The sequence below is a fragment of the Melospiza georgiana genome, chromosome 1, assembly GCF_028018845.1.
Source record: "Melospiza georgiana isolate bMelGeo1 chromosome 1, bMelGeo1.pri, whole genome shotgun sequence".
In the NCBI taxonomy this organism is placed as follows: Eukaryota; Metazoa; Chordata; class Aves; order Passeriformes; family Passerellidae; genus Melospiza; species Melospiza georgiana.
The window spans coordinates 7,333,865-7,354,858 of NC_080430.1; the positions used below are offsets into that span (position 1 = coordinate 7,333,865).

The following is a 20,994-nucleotide window of genomic DNA, read 5'->3' on the forward strand; positions in this document are numbered from 1 at the left end:
CATGTTGCTTTTAATGGTGCTTCAGACCAGCTAGTGCCCTACTCCTGCAGCAAAGCTTGGTCAGGCTCCGTTTTGTGCCTCTGGGGCTGATCCTGTCACACGCAGTTTGGATGTCTGTGATTTTTGAACAGCTGTATTCAGCTACAATAAATGTTTTCTTAAAGGCTGATTAGACCAAAATGATGTTTGTGTTGTGTGTGACAGTGCTGCGGTGGCTTCGAGAACCAAAGACTTCATCACAAAGAGGTTTCACTGTATCTTTGGTTTGGCTGATTAACAAATGCATTTAGTAACTGGAAAAATATGTTGTTGCTTTGTTGATGTGTGGACTCATTTGATGTATTTTAAAAGAAAACAAACAACAAACTGCTTGTCCAAACGAGTCTACTGACATGTCTGCAGAGGTAGGCTGGGCTGGAGGATATCGTCTCATCAGATTATTGTGATCTCTTGTTTGCTTCATGGGCTGGATGAAGAAATCACTTCTCTATTACCATCAGGTCTTCTGGGCCTCAGAGGAGGTTTCAGATGGCATCGTTGTGACAAACACATCTACGCTTTATGAACATGTCATGGGAAACTTAGCAAACCATGAAACTTGAGCAGGTTTGATATTGATAAAAACCACATTGCATAAAAGTTATCTGAATGGTATTTTAATGACTCAGCCAGTAATAGGAGAAAATATTCCGTTCAGTGCACAAGAGACAAGATGTGCAGCTGTCAATCTAGAGTAACAGAGGCTCAGTTCAGCTTGCAGGAGATTTTATTTAAGGATGGAACCATTGGACAGGAGGTTCAGCACACACATATGGGTGACACACTTCTCAGAGCAGGGGGGCTTCTATATTGTTACAGAATATAACAGTATATTCTATATCAACGGGTTATTGTCTGCATCCTGGAATACCCCTGCATGAACTTAAATCTCCCTCTGTCTTGGTGGTTTTTATTTGAGTGGCCATACATGCTCCAACCGTGACAAATTCGTCGCTGTGTTGCTGCATTCTGTGCCTTTCTGCTGGGTTTCTGTAGCTATTTCAGGCAAAATAAGCAAATTGTCCTTTAGACAGTGGCACCTGGGAAGTTGCCTCTGCCAGGGTAATTTGTTATTTTGTTGTTGTCTAATAATAGAGCTGTGCTGATGCTAAAATCTTTCTGTGAGGGTGATATTGGCCTTTCCCTGTAAGATTCTCATCAATTTTCTTCACACAGCTCCTGAAAATCTTTCAGGCCTCTACCCCTGACTCAAGTTTGGTTGAAATTGCCCAGTGAGTTTGTTGGAGGGAGGGAAGAAAATATCAGGTAATATAAACTTTTTTCCTAAGAAAACCAAACTGAAAACCCAAATGAGGAATTTGAAAGTGAACACTACAATTACTATAAAAACTTGACAAACACAATTGACTCTGTGCTATTTCCATGTTCAATATGGCAGATTTATTTTTTCTTAAATTTACAATTCACAAGTGTATTGCTGGGAATGTTCAGCAAGATAGGATGAATGGAGTAGTTCAGACCTTCCCTAGGTACTGGCTAGACCTTCTGTTGTTTGCCAGAATTCTTCAGTAGTGCAGGTGTAAAATCTCTGATGTAAGATATGGCTTCTGGTGTACTCTTTTTAAAATCAGAGCTGCAATTTTTTGCAAATTTCAGGGTGCAACATCACAAATTACACAGAACTGAGTATATGGAACAAAATTAGGTGTTCTGTTTCAAAACCATGTGACACAGTTATGTCATTATATATACATATACACCTCAATATGCAGACTTAGACTGTAGAGGCAATAATCAGATTTTGAGGTAGATGGACAAGTTAACATAGGTGAAAGTGATCATGAGTTTATTGCAAGTCTCCTGGTTTTGCTCACATTTGAGGAACTGCTGCTTTAATTAATTATGAATGTTCTATATGTTCTATAATATTTCTCTTTGAATATGAGAAATATAAGTGTTTTATTTACCTAGCTGAGAGTTGCTGCAGCTGATATTCTCAGCTAACACTGGGTCCCAAGTGTTGGACTGGCTTCAAATTACAGACAGCTCCTTGCAAAGTGCAAAAGGGCAATTTCTTAGCTGGGGTAAGATGAAGTTGAGAGAATTCAATTTTAAAGGCAAAGAATCAGAATGGTTTAAAATAAGCTTTGCATAGTCTCTACCTCAAAGGCACTTTCTGAGGCATTCAGCTACCATGGTGATGAATGTGGTATAAATAGAAAATAGATTAGATAGAATCCAAAACGTTTCTGAGTAGATCTAAATTAACAGTGGCCATTCAGGAAAGGGAGGTAGGAAGTCACTGTGCAAAATTTAAGAAAATACACACCAATAGTAAATCTAGAGTGGCTTATAGAAAGAGGAAGGTAGGAAGTAGTTGATTATATCATGGCTGGTAGTACAATATCAACAGGAGTATTGGATTCTGATTCTGTTCAATCCTTGCACAGAAAAAGCAGACACAGGAGATGTTTTAGAAACCTGAGAAGCACTGAAAAATTTTTAGCTGGGAGACAAAAATGTCTTTTGAACAGACAGGTGCCAGCAATGGCAATATTCCCCCGTGGATCTATGAAGCACACAAGGGATACACAGCTAGGAAAGACAATCAGAAATAAGACACTTATTCTGCAAAATGCATCTCTGTCCCCCCATCAACCAAACCCTCTTTAACTTGTCTTGTATCATAAGACCCTGATATAATTTGAAGACTGCAGGTTCTTTTTTAGACTGTTTGCACAAGCAGCTTGTAGTTTTTTGCCACAGTATATTAAGGTCTGGTTGGCAGGAATTAAAGGCCTTGATTTGCAGACTTATTTAAAGGACATATAACTTCAGGGACATGGATGGTTCTGTTGTTTTCAGTGTTTTCATGTACTTTAAATTGCAGGTGGACTGAAGTACCCTGCTGAAGAATGGTCCTAGAAATAAATAGCTGTGCACAGGTATGAATATGCCATAAGCTAAAGTGTGCTTTACAGATACATCTTTGAATGAATAGTTCACACTGTGTTACTGCTCTTTTTGGGGGGCTTTGCAGCCAAGGGGAAGGTTTAGCTTCTCCATCCATTTACTTCCTAGTGATGGAGCAACACTGTGATTGCTGGTGTGCGAACATCATTACTTGGTGACCTTTCCTAAGTGATTGTACGATGACAACTGCACAACAGCTGCTCTTAAACCAGCCTCAAGTTTATGAAGACCAAGGGATTAAAGACCTGGTTTTTGTGCTGCTGCTTGCTGAGCTTCTGAAGTGAGTCTTTTTTTGTTGTCATCACTTCTGATAGTTAGAGAACAAGGGTGGGAATTCAATCCTGTATTTGTGACTGAGATGTCAGCACTGGTTTTGGCTGGTACGATGAACAAAATCAGAGGGGACAGCTTATCTAACTCAAAAGTAATTCACTGAATATGATATGATAGCAGTTCTCCACATCAAAAATCAAAGTTTAAAGAAAGAATGCTGACTGGACATGTATCTAAAGATTGAAATTTTAGATTTGAAAGTAATTTTAAAAATACCCCAAAACATATAATTTTGGATGAAGCATGGACAACACAGAAACTTCAGGGGATGTGTGGTAATGTTTCCTCATTCTCAAGTTACACAATTCAAGACATTGGTGACCTCTCTGTGAGGAGGTAGAAGTGCAGGAGAATGTTCTCAGGGCCTCTATAAAAGTGGCCACCAAACAAGAAGATATACACCCTGACAACTAATCCTTTCAACTAGAATTTACCAGGAACATGCAGGGACTTTGTTTGGGCCATGTGAAGACCAACAGTGCCAGCAGCACAGTCCTTCAGCAGATCTTAGGTGTTATCAGTACCAGTGAGACAGCAGAGTCCTTTCACAGAGCAGCTCAGCAAGGACGAAAAGCTGACTGAAGCAATTTCAAGCAGGGGAGAGGTTATGTAAACAAAGAAAACCTTTTTTGTAGTCTCATTTCTTTGAGGGTATGCAAACACTATGGGTTAACCTGCTAATTCATTTGGTGATGGCCCTGGACTCTGAGCTGCCACTAATCTTGTGCATCTGCTTTGTTTAAGATCCCTTGTCTCCTCCTGGCAGATTACAGATGTAACCAAAGCTGGGTTTCCATTACCCCTTCCCTGAAACAGCCACATGATGTAGCTGGGTATGGCACTATTACCTTTGGAGATGCACAATCTAGAACACAAAGTGCAGTTCATCTTCACACAAAGCACCACAAGCACTCCCTTCTCCCAGCTGAGTGCAGATGTGCATTTTCAAAGTTATCTGAGTTTCTTGGGACCTGCTCTGTTAGTGCTGAATAAATTCTCATGGGAGTAAAGGCTTATCAAAGCTACACTACCTTCTACTCCCTTAGGTTACTTTCTTTGTTGTAAACATACAGTAACATCAACACTTTAAGATAAAACCCCTAAAATAAAAAGTAAACCCCCAACCCTCTGCTGCCTACACAGTTCTGCCTTTGAGCCTGAAATGAAAGAGTGGCAGATATTTAGCCACATCACTTAACACATTCCTGGAAGGCATTTGGATGCTGTGGTGAAAAGGGGTGTAGACAAACCAACGTAAGACAACAAAGCTTAAATTATGTAACTTGTGGCAGGCACTACAGAGATCCAAACTGAGACCTCCTTGGGTGTCCATTTCACTTCCAGCACAGCTTAAACCCAGCAACTGCAGTGACCTATACAGTGTTGAGAGCAGGAGGAGATAATGGTATCTGTGGGCTTAAAGCATGAAATGACAATTACAAGGGCTGTGTTCCAAGGGAAAGGCCAGGGTATCCTCCAAACACTGCATGGTGATGGATTTGGAAGAATCTATCATTCCCTATGTCTTAGATCAGGTGTCTCATTCTTCCTATTCTACCTGAGAAACTAGTAGTTATTTCCATTCAAATAATCATTACACACTGGGTTTCTAATACACCACCAGGATGAATGAATGCTTTCACACTTCCCACTGCTCTAAGACCATCAGCTGGCATTTGTCATCACACTTTCATGGCACAGTTTCTGTTCCAGGTACTCCATGGACTTATCTCTATGTTATTTAAACTACAGACAGATGTCCTCTGCTGAAACAGCTTAAGATGTTACTATGTTTTAACCCCTCCCATCACTTCTGCTAACAAAGCAACTTGCTTGAGTGCTCCCTAACCCACTTCAGGCACAATCAACACAGTTAGTGTATGGCTCCTATTTAAATCGTTTGAACTCAGCTGATTCTGCTTGAAGTGGGTTAGGGAGCACTCAAACAGCTGGGAGAGCTACCCGGGTAGTAATCAATGCCCAAGGGACTCTATAAACAGCTTGAAAAGAGAACAGCAGGGCACAAATGTTTGAAACCTCTGCAGCTGTTTGCAAATTGAATGTCTACGGAGAGCCTGTGAGCTGCACGTGAGCTATCGCAATACCCCTTTCCAGATGAGGTGCTCTCTCTCCTCAGCTGTAACAGCTAGCAGCTTCTTTAAAAAAAATAAAATGAAATGAAAGTTGAGAAGTATAAGAAAGTTTATGGTGATGTGCCCATATAGCATACGAGCAAATATTCTCTGAGCCCAGTGCAGCATATTGTGCAACAGCATGGGAGAGGGGAAATTTTGGCCAGGAAAGTCAAAGCATATTCTTTCTTTTATCTGTTGGATGCTAAAGCAGCGCCTTCCATGTGCTGTTTGATTTCACTGGCCAGACGAGGGGGGGCAGACAATTTCCATCACGCTCCAATCCCCAGCTCAGGAGGTACTTATTAGAGTCTGAACATTCACTGTTTCAACCCACCAATAAGGGAGCCCATCCAACAAGCAAATTGGGCTCCCTTCCATCATGCTCTGTATCTTCCAAAATCTCCAAGGGGAACAGAGCGAACAAATATGTTGAGCGAGTGTGCTCAGTTTGTGGCAAACAGCAGAACAACCCCCCCAGGACATATGCACAGTCTATAGCCATCACACCAACATTGGGTATGAGGACCAGAGCATGCATCTCATTAATTTTCTTCCACATGCCTTCAGTCAGCATGAGCTGCTGGTAAAGTAACGTGGAGCTGGGAGTGGGGGATAGGAAACTGCCCCCTCATGGGAAACACGCTTGCTCTGTAGTTCATGCTCAGGCCAAGGCATCTGGAGGAGCTATTTCTGGCATCACCACGCACTCGCAGTGTGACCAGGGCTGAGTCACACATCATTATCCCATACGCAAATTAGATGTCAACAACTTTGCAGGTGATGTTTGTTGCAGCCTATTTTTTTGTTTTTTTTGTTTGAAGTGCCCAAGTGCACCACTACATGGTATTGTGGGCTGACCTGGAGGATCCGTGGGCTGAAGGGCAGCCACCTGCACCCAAAGAAAGAGTGTTTTGTGTTTTTACAAGTGAATGGTTCCACATTGGTGTTTTTTCCGGGGGCAAACCCCACCTTCACTGAGACGTGAACCGAGGCAGGTCTTGCTCTGAGGGGCAGCAGCATCTGCAGCATTTGCTGGAGTGTGGTGAGCCTTTTATTCTCCCTGCAACATGTGCTGTAGCCTTTGCCATCATGTGTGGCTTGGAAGAACCACAGACTATCCTGAGTTGGAAGGGATTCACAAGAATCATCAAGTCAAACTCCTGGATTTGTACAGGACATACCCAAGAGACACACCACATGCCTGAGAGCGTTTCCCAAACATTTCTTGAGCTCTGTCAGGCTGGTGCTGTGACCGCTTTCCTGGGGACCATGTTCAGCACCCAACCACCCACTGGGTGAAGAACACTCTAATATTAATACCTAATATCCAACCTAAATTTTTTAATATCTAACTTAAGAAGATTTTAAGCTCATGAAATCCATCAGGGGCCCTGGTTGTCATGGATGAAGGAGTGTTCTCACAAGAGGAGAGTGAGCGTGGGAGCTGTGCACGATGTCAGTGGTGTGCAGTAACGAGTGGAAAGTACCGGCTTTAGCTGGGGTTATTTTCTTTACAGTGTCCAGTGGCTGGTTGGGATTTGTGCTGAGCACAGTGTTCATAATACAGAGATGTCCATTTTGGGGAATGGGAGTTCAGTTCGCAATGAGTAACCCAGGCAGGTGGCGGAGCCACCATCCCTGAAGGTGTTTTAGAAAAGACTGGACGTGCTCAGCTCGTGCTGGGAGGTAGGCTGGACTCGAGGACGTCTGAGCTCCTTCCCAACTACACTGACTATGCAGCGCCGAATCCATCACCCAACCCCGAGCACGGCTTTCCGCCACAGACACAGCCCCGCACCGACTTCTCCCTCACGCCGCGCCCGCGGCAGGGCCCTGACCCGACATGGCGGCCCGGGCGCGGGCGGCGGCGCAGGCGCGGGGGGCGGCGCTGGTGGCGGCCGCTGCGGGCCCGCCCGCATGGAGCCCGCGCCGGGGGAGCCGGCGGCCGCCCGGATGGTGGCGTAGGGCCCGCAGTGCCGGCCCCGCAGCATGGCGAGCTGCCTGCCGCCCTGCGTGATCGACGGCGGCACCGGGTGAGTGCGGGCAGGGGAGACCGGCTGCCGGTGCCCGTGCTGGGGACTGGGGGGGTGTCTCCGCGTCGCGCCCCTCCGCTGCCTCCCGCTGCCGGTGAGCGCTCCTCGCACGGGGCCGCGCTGCTGCCGTGTGTCTCGGTGGCCTCTCAGCTTGCTGAGGGTTTTTCTCCCCTCCGGCCTTCAGCGGGCTGGTGCCCATCGCTCTCGTCCTCTCTCTGCCCTTCCATCCCGCCGGAGCGCGGAGCGGGGCAGCCCTGCCGTGTCCCCGCCGTGCGTGTTTCTGTGTGCCCTCTTCGCCTCTCTCTCGGGACCCGCTTTCGTTTGTGTCCTCTGGCTGTGAAGTATTGCATGATGCAAGTGCTAAAATTGGGGACGGCTGGTTTCAGAAGGGGAGAGGAGCCAGGAGCCCGCTCTGAGCGGTCCAGCGGCGATGCCTGGGGAGGCTCACGGAGGTGCCCGAGCCGGGGGCAATCCTGGCCGTGCCGTGCCGTGCCTGGACACGGAGCCCAGCCAGCCCAGCTCCCTGCCCCGGGCCGCTCTCAGAGCGGGCTCCTGCCTCCTGTCCCCGTTTGAAACCAGCCATCCTTAATTTTAGCATTTTCTGAGGCTGAGGTGGGAGCGCGCTGCCTTGCTCCAGTGATGCGCTCGGTCATTGGGTCATCCCTTCACCTTTCTCTGATCAGTGTGAGATTTATTCCGTACTTAACTAGACCACAAGTTTTGTAACTCAAGTCTTGGAGGGCAGGAGTGACTCTGAATTGCAGAGGCTGTGCTTGGGAGGCGTTTCAGGAGCGGCTCTGTCCTACCTCTCTGTGCTAGAGAAGACCTGAATGGATATTGAGCATCCAGTCCTGCTGTGCCTTAGCGGGGGAGGTGTCAGAGGGAGCTGTAATTCAGCTGTAATTCTGAATCTGTGGTGTGCTTTTGCTAATTAATACCTTTCCTTTGGCCCAGCAGTTACAGACAGCTCTGAGGAGAGGAAGTGAAGCCCCGGTCCATGAGTAACTATTCGTGCAGTAGCTTTACTTGTCAGACTCGGTCTCTCTGATTGCATTAATTCAGCCTTTCCTCTGCAGGGAATTTGCAACACTATTTTAATTTCTTTAATACTTGGAAAGTTATCTTTAAAATTTCCTGAACGGAACAATCTTTACAAAACCAAACCCCAGACTAATCCAACCAAATCAAGAAACCCCAGTCCCCAGGTAACCACAGGAAGCACTTTCCCGTGCTGTGGTGCCACATTGCCTTCTCCTGTAAAAGTGTGTCACGTCTTGAAATATGTCTGTGTTAAACTGTCATGAAAGTTTTAGAAATCTTTGACTGTTTCTGCTTATACTTTAGCTTACCAGAAACCAGCTCTGCTCCCTCAGTGGGGAATACTGGAGTTCACAGCTGGAGACTTTGGAAGTAGAATAGAGACCAGATTCTACCTTGTGTCTAATTCTGCTTGCTCTTTAGATACTTCTTGGTAGTTTCCCAGGTTTCTTCTATATATTTGCTGAAGATATTGTAAATATCTGTTCTCCACAGATCTGTTGATATTACAGGATTACTACTTGATAGTTTAGAGAGAAATGGGAGGTCTGGGTGGATCCTTTAAAAAGAGTACAGTAGAAACTGTAAAATTGAGAAAATACATTAAATGCCAAAACTGCCTTTTGCAGGAGACCCCCTTGGCTTTCAGTTTGTGGAGTAATTCCAGTGTTGCACTAGCAGTAGATATTGCTGGCCAACAGTTACACAAAATAACTAAGGATAGGATATTGCTTACTGTGCCCTTTCAAAGAAATAATAATTGAAGTAGAATTTCTAAAATCTATTTAGAGCTTGTATGGGTTAAGCTGATGGGTTTTGTGGGGGAGGGACATGTATATTGTTTTGTTTCAGGAAGAGTTTGGATAGTCCCCAAGTGATGCACATTTCTTTTTCAATGCCTTCAAGTGATCTTGATTCACAGGAGACAACATGATATCTCTGCTGGTGGGACTTGTGCTTGACTGTGTTGTAGGGCACTCAAAAATGGCAGACTTTTCAGCAAAGAGACTACTGAATGTGAAATAAGTTGTCTTGCAGAATTCAGGATGAAATGAGTCTGAACAAAAGCAGCCAGAAGAAATAGCTTGACTCATTGATACACAGTCTCTGGAATTTTCCTATGTGTGGGCTGAAAACCTTCTTATTGTTAGAATGAGTCTACTTTGGGTTACAAGCTTCAAACAATTCATTCAAATTATTCATGAAAGGGCTTTCAGATGAAAAATTGAGAAGAGCATAGCAGAAAGGGAAAGGTATATGCACTGTGGGACATTGTGTATATAAAATGCACTTTTCTACTTAAATCTCTGGTACTGAATGAGGTATTCTGTCCAGCCACTAATCCACCTTTTTTTTTTTCATGTAAGGGGTTTTAAGAAAATTGTTAAAAGAATGGTTTTGTTGTTGTTTTGGGCATAAGGAGGCTGGCTTAATTTACTGTAATTTGCAGCCACATGCCTCAGTCCTGTAAATGCCAGAATTCCTCAAAAAAAAGTAAGAACAGGTGTATAAAAAATAACAGACCTTCAGTGAGAAACTTATTTTTAAAGCAGGACAGGATAATGTTCCTTTAGTGTAATGGATGCAGATGACTTGAATTTCCTTTGCCATAAACTGCTCAGTCTTTATTCACAAGTCTTGCAGAAATAGTTAATAATTTGCTATACTCTTTTCCATTAGTATTTGTAAATGACTTGACATGGGGCAGTTTTGATGCACCACATCTTGATTTTCTCTGTGTGAGATTCTCCTCGTGATCAGTTTACACATTGCTGTCACTCTTTTTGTGGAGAAGGGCATGCTATTTTTAGTTTCTTAAGACTACCAGGCCTTTCTGTGTTGCTGTTTTAAATAGCTTTAGACTTCATAACCAGTTTTATTAATTGGCATTTAGCTGTGGGACATCAGAACAGTAGTAGGTGGGTGAGCAAAACAAAGGTATCTTAAAATACTCCTCTTCAGTGTATTTGTAGATGTTGATGAGTGCTTCTGGTTGGGTGTATTTTATTGAAGCCATTCCTTTTTAGTAAAGAGAAGGTACTTTGGCAAAGTCTTACTCATGAGTTTAGAGGTAAATACTTGATTTCTGGGAGAAGTGAGCTGCGCTGGGTCTTAAAACTTGAAGCTCAAGGTGTTTTTTCGTGATGTTACCATTAAAGATTGCTGAAGCCTCAGAATATGCTATGTTTCCCCTCTCTTACTGTATTTCTGAACAGGCATTATTGTAATTGCTGTTCTGGGACTAAGGAGTTTGAGTTAATTAACTGTTGTTTATAATCACAGGCTTCAGTCCTGCAAAGTGCTAGACTTTCTCAAGGAACCCAATGGCTCTGCCGTACTCTTTATTCTTACAGTGGCTGCTTTTGTGCAGACAAAATAGATTATTTTTTCCCCTATGTGATATTTTCTCCTTCATGTCTTCTTCATTCCCATCCCTTGTTTTCAAAAGTGCTTTTCCAAATCTTCATGAGGAACTCGTGTTGCAAGTTCCTCAGACATGCTTGTACTGATGATAATGGAGTCTGCTGTGGCAGCCTGGCATCACAGGTGTTCTGGCAGCAGCAGCCTGGTTATTCAGCCTCTTAGCTGTCAGGGAAAGTGTTCTATTTACAGGGGCTATTTGTTTGTTTACAGGACTTTCTCAAAGCATCCTGCTATTTTTAGTCACTTCATATTTATCTTTTCAGAGTTTTTTTTTTTTTTTTGTGTGAATGTAACACATAGTTTTAAATATGTGGACTGAAAAAGCAATAGAGAGTGATCAAATGCTAAAATGGTTGCATTTGGGCTTTGCTCTTTTGCATACTTATACAGAGAAAAAATTGGATGTTTTGTGTTTTCAGATGGATAAAGCAACTGCTCGAGTTTGTGATTTGTTCTCATGCTTTGGGAAGAATTTTCCTAAACATTTCTCTCTAAAGTGGTTGAGGGTGCAGCATCTGCTTCCAAGTGCAGTCCATTTCTGTATCTTTGGAGTCAATTCTGGATGTAAGTTCTTCCATCTTTCCTCTTGGTGGGACCTCAGAAGGGAACAGGGTTAGGATGACCAATCGTCATGCAAAGGTTTGTGAAACTGGTTTGTGTATGAACTCTTCACCTGGTCAAAACAGTATGAAAGAGACCACACTATTTTTAGAAATTTCTTGTTTCAACAACATGTAATTTCCAGAGATTTAAAACCAAATGTGTAGTCCTCCAAATCTCCTTGCATGAAAAAGCCTTAGTCTATTGGATCAGTTTTCTGCTAATTTTTAGTGCAATATCCTATATTTTGGCCTGTTTCCAGTAGGTTCCTCTCTCATTGGCAACAAATTGCTGCTTTTAATGAAATTAAGTTGGAATACTGATTATCTACACATTCCACTACAGCTGTCTCTGTAATTTTACAGATCACAAGATGTTGCATTACCATTAGTCTGCTAGGCTGTAACCCAGGAGAAAGAAAACTGTGTTTTAGATGCTTAAATATTCATCGGAGAAGGGGCTGGAGACCAGGTACCCTCTGCAACTGTTCAAGTCCAGAGCCTTTCTGTTCAGTAAATATTTAAATATCATGTGGGAAAGAGAGTATTTTCTGTAGGAGGTGCTGGAAATGGGTCACCCAAACATTTTAATGTACCCTTGAGAGGTGGAATGAGTTTGGGTCCTGCTGGGCACAGCAGAGATCTGGGACCATATCCTGAGGCTTCTGGAGAGCAAAAAGCTGCACAACTGCTTTATCTGTTTTCCTTCTCTTCCTGAGTGGTCTTGGGAGAAATTTGAGTTTCCCTTCCATTTGGTTTTGTGAAAAATGCCTGAAATGTGGCTGCTTGTTCCAGTCTGTCTCTTGTTTGATCCTAAGTGGATTTTCTTTTTTAACAGATTTTTTTTTTTCTGCTTATTTGCTTCACCACTGAACTGAGAATTTAGTTATACTCTTTGTTTTAGTATTAGTCTTTCATGGATTAATGACATGCAATAGAAATCTCCCATATGTTACCTTCTGTGAGATTAATTCTTTGAAGATAATTTTTTTCATGATACTGAGAAATAAACTTATTTGGTAGTTTTTTAGTAGGAGAATTAACCCAGGTTAAAAATGAGTCTGTAAAATACTGAGCTGTAGGGGTTTGGTAACTTTACAAGTTACCCTGGTTAGGGGGATCTGATCCATTCTGGAGAGGGAAGGTGAAGCTCCTGCAGACTGGTAGCCCAAATTGACTTTTAGAGAGTGTTTTCTTTTTTTAATACTGTGAGTGGGTGTGAGTTTAGCATCTGTGTTGAGGGGGAAAAGATGGCAAACTGAACTCACCTCTTGGCCAAACTTTACTTTAAGAAATGAGTTCTGGTTAGACTGCAGGAACCTTTTAGTTTATTCATGCACACAGATATATAAAAATTGTATGAAAAGTATATATATGTATGTGTATTGTCCTTGGGCTTTGTCCCTGAGGCTTGAAAGGCTTTTTTTTTCATTATGTTTCTGCCTAGTTGTCATTTCTAAGTCTTGAAACTAGGTCTTTTAAACAAATAAAAATGTTTTCCTTGGTTTTCATTATGTTCATTTAGTCATGATTCATTTCAGAGAGAGAAATAAGAGGAAGTGGCCTGTACTGGTCTTAAATCCCAGTGGAACTCCTGTTGTTGCTTGTTATGTTTAAACAATATTCCCTAGGTAGGGCTCATTCTAAAATGTGAGGAATCTATGCAATAATAATCACAAAAAGAACTTTTGCTAGTCATGTCCTCCTTTACAGTCAGTCTAATTTAACATCCTGATTATGTTTTTCTGAGAGCCACAGCAAGTGTGCATAAACAATTTGGATTAGACTGAAAGCATATGTCTATAATGATGATTAAAAACCCAACAAACCCTTGCCTCCAAAACACAGTCCTTGTCTTCTTAGCCTTGGGGGAATGGCTTTTTAACTATTGTTTGAAGTCTATTGAAGCTATAGCTTTGAAGAGAAGTTGAAATATAAATATTTAAGTCCAAGGTCATTGATAATTCAATTTAGATTAATTCCTTTATCTAAGACAACTGTGATCCTTAATGAGTATTTTTATACCAAATACTCTGTAAAGAGGAACCTACTTTTCAAGCTGCTAATGAAGCTGCAAACCTCTTCTTTGGCCATGGCATAATATTATTTGCAAATATTGAGAGTAGGATGCAGACAAAGACTTTAAATTCACTTTAGGACTTAGACTGGGATTGGTCTCATTTAAGAATATCATGGCTTTATGCATTTTTTGTAAAAATGATGTGAACAGTGCTGATTTCCCTCAAATCCTGCTGCTGCTGTACTTCTGTTTCAAGCTAAAGGCAGTACTCAAGAATGACATCAGTCTCTGCAAGCATTCAATCAATTTTTTTGGGTTGGTTTTTCTTTTAACAGTTTCTGATGTGGGTTTTGTTGTCATTGTGGGTTTTTTTCTTTTTTTTTTCCCCTAGGAAATAGAGCTGTTTTTCACAGGCTGGGATGTTAATTATTTCTGAAGACCTGGAGAAGCTTGCAGCCACTAACACCTGTAGAAATTTTTAGGTTTTATGTGAAAATCTCTTTACTTTTTTTGTTCCCCTTCTTTCCTCTCAAGCCTTTCATTGTTAAAATTGATCTTATTTGTATATTGAAAGAAATGATCAATGCTTTGTACCATCTGCTGCCCATTTCTAGAGCATTTCATCAGTGCAGGCTTGCTTTGGTGTGGTATTTGTCTTTTATCACACACAGATAATATCCTGTGACAAAGTGAGTGGTTTGTTCAAGGCCTGGAAGGGAATTGTATCAGGATTGTAACAAGAGTTCTTTCCTGTGGTTTATACTTGTGATACTGTATTATTTCTTTTTTTCCTGTATTTGAGAATATTAAACAAATATGTAAAGTCTAAGGCTCTCTTTGGTCATGGTAACTGAAGGGTAAAATCTGCATGGCCCTGATTTTTCCCAAAGGGTGCAATGTTACCTGCCTGTCCTTTGTCACAGCTGGTCAATAAGATTGAAAAAGGAAGAGTTGAGTTTTCAGACTTGATAGTTCTGAATAACACCAGCAAAATCCATAAGCTGAAGTTGTCTGAAAAATAACACTTAAAATATTTACTGCTTTGAGTTTTCTTTTCAGCAGGATGATAGTTGAAAGCATAATCCAGAAGATATGGACATGGCATGTGATGCATGTTTTACCTTCACTTTGAGAAAAGGAGTGAATTGAAACTATTTTTTCCTCATGTTTTTGCATCTAATGACCTGGTGATATTTTTTTTCCCCCCTAGGTATACCAAGCTTGGCTATGCAGGAAATACAGAACCTCAGTTCATTATCCCATCATGTGAGTTGATTTTTTTTTTGTCTCCAAATTATAACATCCACTGCTGTCACTGAGCACTTTGAGGATTAAATTACATGCTTCCAACTCCCAACTCAGCCCTCATAGTGCTGTGTCCATCTGGGAAGTGATATTCACCCTGGTAGCATCCTTGGCTGGAGTGTAGCTAAACAGAGCTCCTTGTCTGCAGTTACCTGGGACTGTTGCTCATTAAACCAGCTCTTGGTTGCTATGACAAAGATGAAGAGAGCTCCAGTCCAATTTCCTTTTTATCTCCATTATTTTTTGGCCAGGACTCTTGAGTAGACAGAATGCAATTTACCTCCTGTCTACCTGACACCATGGTTACAGCCTGGATAATCTGGGGGAAGGCTCCCAATCAAATTAAGTACTAAAGTGCAGGTGGTGTCTGCCTTATTTACATTGTCTGGGACTGTAGACAGTTTAATATTCAAAAAAGTTGTTCCTGTTAGAAAATGTTCCTTTTGGGTCTGTGTTTACCAATTAAAACATTCTTGCACATTTAACATGCTTTTGTTGAACAGATTTACTCTTTAATTTTTTTGTGTGTGTTAAACTTGTTTAAAATGTTATACTTTTCTGGTGTTCTTGATTTTGATTGATATCTTAATAGTTTTTCTGAAATGCTGTATATATATGTATAATATATATATAAAAAGTAGTATTAACTATATATTTACATCTATAATGGCATCTGTTACCTCCATTTATGTTAAACACTGCTTTTTACTTTTTGTAAACTTTGCCAATTAACTACTTATTAATGCATCTAGACAACCTTGTAGCTACTCATGGGAAAAATATAAAGATAAGGAGGTTATAAAGGTAATTGGTGGCCAAAGAAGTGAAGGGGACACAGTTCTTCACCAGGTGTAGCTGCAGTACTGCTTACAGTCTCACTATTTTAACTATTGTAAAATGTGAAACCTAAACCACTGGTAAAGATTTAAATGTCCTATGTTAAAGAAATGGGATAGCAGGGATTTCCTGTGATTTTGATATAAATCCTGTTTTATACAACTATAAACCTGTTAGGGGATAGATGTTTTTCCAAAAGAATTGTTTGCCTGTGAGTCATTTTTTGGTGCTAGTAGTATTTGGTGTGTTTGTGGATGATGCCTGCCTGCTCTGCATTTTCTGCTCTATGTTATTTAGACCCTGATTATGACCTATTAAAAGAAAACTATATAAACAAGGTTACATTTTAGCAGTACTTCATTCCATTTTTATTTTTAGCTTGCCCCAGATTTGATTTTTGCTGTCTCATCTTCTTGCCTACAGCAGCCATCATCTAATAATTTTAGTGATAGTTGAAGGCTGCTAATGGGAAGCATAAGTGTCTCCAGAGATTTCTCTGTAGCCCTGCAAATTGATTTCTCCCCTCCCTCTTTCCTCTTTCTCACCAACCATGATAATGACTCCAATACTTATTTTTGAATACACAGTTTATTTTCTTCTTCTCCTGTGCTCTTTGTCTTTATTCTAGAGTTGGAACTCAGAAAATCATGTTGCTTACTGGAATGCTGCACTTGTACAGGTTCAGTGACTGCTGTAGTCTGTAACAAAGTGCATTTTCAGTATTTTCTGTGATTTATTAGGTGCAATAATGAGAGATGGGTGACCAGAATACTGCAGCATGCCATGAGAATGAACTTGGATCTGTTGGCTTGCCAGTAGATCACTTACATGATTTCTGCTTTTTATATCCCAATTTTTATTTCTGGAGAAGAATCCTTAAGTAAATAAACATTCATCACTTGGTATTTAACTGTTTTAATTTTGTTTTGATTTGGTTTTTGGGTTTATTTTAAGGTATTGCAATCCGAGAGTCAGCCAAAGTGGGGGACCAGGCTCAGAGGAGGGTAATGAAAGGTGTTGATGATCTGGACTTTTTCATAGGAGATGAAGCCATAGATAAACCTACCTATGCTACAAAGGTGAGCATTCAGGAGACTTTGACAGCTTTTTCCAAGTCTCAAATTTTTATGATAAAATGTTCTAGGACTTCTGGATTGCCATTCAAAACACGTTTGCATTTTTTGTAAAGTATTTTTATTGCTTTTAAAAAAGCTGCATGATTTTGGTTCATGACTTTACCCTTTTTTAGATATCTGTTTTCCTAGTTCTGTCTTGTATGGTTGGTGTTTGTGTAAATATTCATTGATACAGTGCAGCTGTTCAGTTTTCAAAATTCTGAGTTATTAAAATAGTCATATACACTGAATATTTAAATTCTTGCTAAAAGTGTACCCTTTTAACATGGCACACAAACTGGGAAATGTGTTGGATACTTTTGCTTCAGGGAAAGTCACAATTGTTTTGTGAAGGGCTGTCTTCAATGCAGCTTTTCTGTGAATCATATTTTCCATACCCTAGTAAAGGACTTCTTGTACTTACAAAACGTTACTGGCTTATGAACTATGTGGAAAAAAATCATATTTTATACATCCTTCTGTGTTACTTAAATGTCAGCTATGTTCTTAATGTTGAACAAAATGTAAACATCATCCCTGCCAGAAATTTTAGGTGAAAAATATATAGCCTATATGGTCTTTATTTCCTTTTATAATATGGAAAAGCATATTGAAGCCAAGTATGCTTCTCAACTTCTTAAGTGATAAAATTTATAAAAAAAAGAGGTTAAAACACAGTTCTGCTACAGACTAACAGGAGTAGAGTCTGGATTCTGGTTGCTGGTCCTGCAAGTTAGAGATGGGCTTGGAAGTACTTGGGAGCAGGAGGTAAATTTGAATTGTGCCTCTGAATTCAAGTCAGGATGGGTTTGTGAGATTGCTGTGAGATGAGGTGTCAGACTGTTCCTGCTGCTGGGTTTCTTTGTCCTTGCATGATCCAGTGCTGACAAGTTCTGCTCTTGCAGTGGCCTATCCGACATGGGATTGTTGAGGACTGGGACCTCATGGAGAGGTTCATGGAACAAGTCATCTTCAAGTACCTTCGAGCTGAGCCTGAGGATCACTATTTTTTAATGGTGAGTTAATGAGGCCTGGTAAGGAAATAGTTTTGTAAGAGGAAAACCAAATACCACTCCAGGCACAATTAGCTCTGCTGGAGGATTTTTCTCAGTATGTCTTATTTCTCTAGCAATGATGGGGTTTGTGTTGGGAGGAGAAAACTAATCTTTAAAGCTGCATTATAACTATATTCTGTAAATTTTGTGTTGCAGGCTACTGCGGGTCAGCTGTTGCTTTTGAAAAGCTTCAAACACTGTTTAAATTTTATTTGAAATTTTTTATTTTGAGTGCACCGAGGATTTAAAAAGTTTGATTACCAAAAGTTTGATTAGCTTGATACCGAACTAATCAAGGCAGGATCGTATCGAGGTGTTTTTTCAAAACTCTTTGTTTTTGCAGACAGAGCCTCCACTGAACACCCCAGAAAACAGAGAATATCTTGCAGAAATCATGTTTGAATCATTTAACATCCCAGGACTCTACATTGCTGTGCAGGTGAACAAAGTGAATGCGTTCTTCTGAAGTAGAAAACGACTGCAGCATTTTGGTCTTTTGTAGGCATGTGTGTAAAATGTCTGAAACTGTGCTTTTTGGGAGTGCAAATTAGAGCACTCTGCCTGCTTCTAAATACAAACTCTCTGTGCTGTAGGCAGTGTTGGCCTTAGCTGCCTCCTGGACGTCACGGCAGGTTGGGGAGAGGACTCTGACTGGGATTGTCATCGACAGTGGTGACGGAGTGACCCACGTCATCCCCGTGGTAAGGAGCAGGATGCACTCTGAAATCAGCACTGCTTTGGACAGGGTTTGTTTACTGTACATTTTAATAAGAAGCACCAAAGGAAACCTTGTTTTTAAATTTTTAGTGTTGGTGGGACTTCTTTCCTTGCAAAAGTATGTATTCCATTATGTGTTAGTTTAGCTTGAACACCACAGGAAAGTCACAGTAAGGAACCATCAATCCAGCTTTTAAAAGGTTATTTCTGTGTAAAACTTTACCTTCTGTTACTGTGATGCCTCAGTTCTCTTAAATATCAATGGTTATTATGGGTTTATGTCCCCTGCATGCCAAGAGTGTCTGACAAGAAATGTCCTAGCTTTATAATACCCTGCATTTCGACTGTTTAATATATCTGGTAATGTGTGCTTTTTATATGATTTATTGTACTTTATTGTTTCCACTCTGCTTATGTGGAAACAACTACAAATTTATATAAGTATCTGTTCTTACACATGATCAATCTCATCAGTTTATGTGAGGATGTTAAAAATACAGAGTTATCTGTGCATACTGATATCTGCTGATGTCATTTTGTGTATTTTTGAACCATACTGTGTCCTTGAATGATCAGGTATATTAGAAATGAAAATTTGATTCCCTTTAACTTCATCTTGGCATTTTGGTGTTAACTTGATCTTCTCAGTGTTTTGTCATATGGGCAGTGCTGAGAACAAATAGCATGTACTGTGTGAAACTCTGAAAAGTGTAAAAAAAAAAGGCAAGGGAAGAAATAATGTGTCTCAGCCATACCAATGTTTTCAGTAAATGCATCCTATAAAAATTCAGCAAGTAGATTTCTTATTTTTGTTGTGCTTATTGTAAGATCCTATTTCTATTGGAGTTTTCTATTACTATGTGATTTTTCTTGTCTTGGAAATTTATATTTTTTTCTATTAATTTTTCACTCTCAAACAGAACACAGGTAGTTCATTTATATTATGTCTACTTTTCTGATGGTACCATAAAGGGACCATCAGATCTGACTGATACGTTTATCACTTGTGTATCTATAAGATAGTCAATACCTGTTTACGTGTGGTAATCAAGGTCTTTAAATAAAAATTATATTCACTTTGCAGTGGGGTGCACATTTTTAGAATGATTTTATAGTTTCAAGATTTTACTTTTAATAGAAACCAGAGTATTATAAAAATGAATGTTAGTTATTGATACACAGTAAGTTTTCCTCTTAAATATGTCTTTTCCTCTCCTCCTACATAGGCAGAAGGCTATGTTATTGGAAGTTGCATCAAACATATTCCTATTGCAGGTAGAGATATTACTTACTTTATTCAACAGCTTCTAAGGGAAAGGGAGGTAGGAATTCCTCCTGAACAATCTCTGGAGACAGCAAAAGCCATAAAGGTACATCCTCCTTTATCTCTTAATAAATACATAGTAAATCTCCGTGAGCTGATTTTTTGGCTCTAGCAAGTTTCCAGTGGCTCTCTTAAAAATGCAGATGTAGGCAGTGTATTACAATTACACCAGCTTCTGGTGGTTTATCCAATCAAGTGTGGGGGAAGGAGAAAGAGGAAGAAAATAAAGAAAATATTCATGCTGGGCTGTTTGGAGTGAGTATGTTCCGCAGCTTAAATCAGCATTTCAGCTTTGGAGTTGTTAAAATATGCTTTGTAATACAACTTAAAAAAAAAAAAAAAAAAGAAAAAAGTAGGATGATGGTGTAGGCCTGCTCTTGCAGTGCAAGCTTGCCCTTGAAATTCTTTATTGTTGGTGATGTTTTCATTTTGGGAGAGGCAGATGTAGCTGAGTCAGCGTGTGCAGCCCTTTGGAAGCAAATGGGCCTCGTGCCTTGTGGGGCTGAGGCTTCAATACTGATTTGGGTGGGAAAGTTCCTTCAACAGCTCCATCTGTAAAAATGCTCACATTTTTCTTTTCTGGTTGTGTTGCACTTAAATTCACTGATGTACTAATGATTTCAGCTATTTTTAACACCTGGTGTTTCTTTCCAGGAGAAATACTGTTACATTTGCCCTGACATAGTGAAGGAATTTGCCAAGTACGATGGGGACTCTCGCAGGTGGATCAAACAATACACGGGCATCAACGCCATCAACAAATCCAAGTTTGTTATCGATGTTGGCTATGAGAGGTTCCTCGGGCCAGAAATCTTCTTCCATCCCGAGGTAAGAGCAGGGAATGAATATCTGTGCTCAGTTGTGCCATTCCCGGTGCCTGGGCGCCATCCCGTGGCAGTGAGGGGCCAGTGAGTCTCCTGAACTCGAGCCGGGTGCACTCACAGGTAACGTCAGCACAGCAGAAAAGTGGTTTTGTGGTGCCCAGTCTAACGGTTAAAACATCTTGTTCTGTTCCTGTTTCAATCTGAACTTGAGAAGTAATTGTTTCGTTTCACAGTGTTTGTATAGCATTTTCCTCCTTCAGCA

The 20,994-nt window shown here is 40.8% G+C and overlaps 1 protein-coding gene across 2 annotated transcripts in view; it reads left to right on the forward strand.

Annotated features, from left to right (window-relative positions):
* ACTR3B (actin related protein 3B) overlaps positions 1–20,994 on the forward strand; it is a 103,147-nt gene that overhangs the window by 67,866 nt on the left and 14,287 nt on the right. The window contains exons 1-8 of one of the 2 annotated variants that reach the window (XM_058045154.1): positions 7,352–7,474; positions 14,766–14,821; positions 16,652–16,776; positions 17,718–17,828; positions 18,211–18,306; positions 18,461–18,568; positions 19,811–19,954; positions 20,563–20,736. In XM_058045154.1, the coding sequence (XP_057901137.1) occupies positions 7,431–7,474; positions 14,766–14,821; positions 16,652–16,776; positions 17,718–17,828; positions 18,211–18,306; positions 18,461–18,568; positions 19,811–19,954; positions 20,563–20,736 (858 nt within the window). In that variant the 5' untranslated portion in view covers positions 7,352–7,430. Of the gene's footprint in view, positions 1–7,351; positions 7,475–14,765; positions 14,822–16,651; positions 16,777–17,717; positions 17,829–18,210; positions 18,307–18,460; positions 18,569–19,810; positions 19,955–20,562; positions 20,737–20,994 lie in introns of those variants that run through there. The other variant, XM_058045163.1, reaches the window with a different exon arrangement.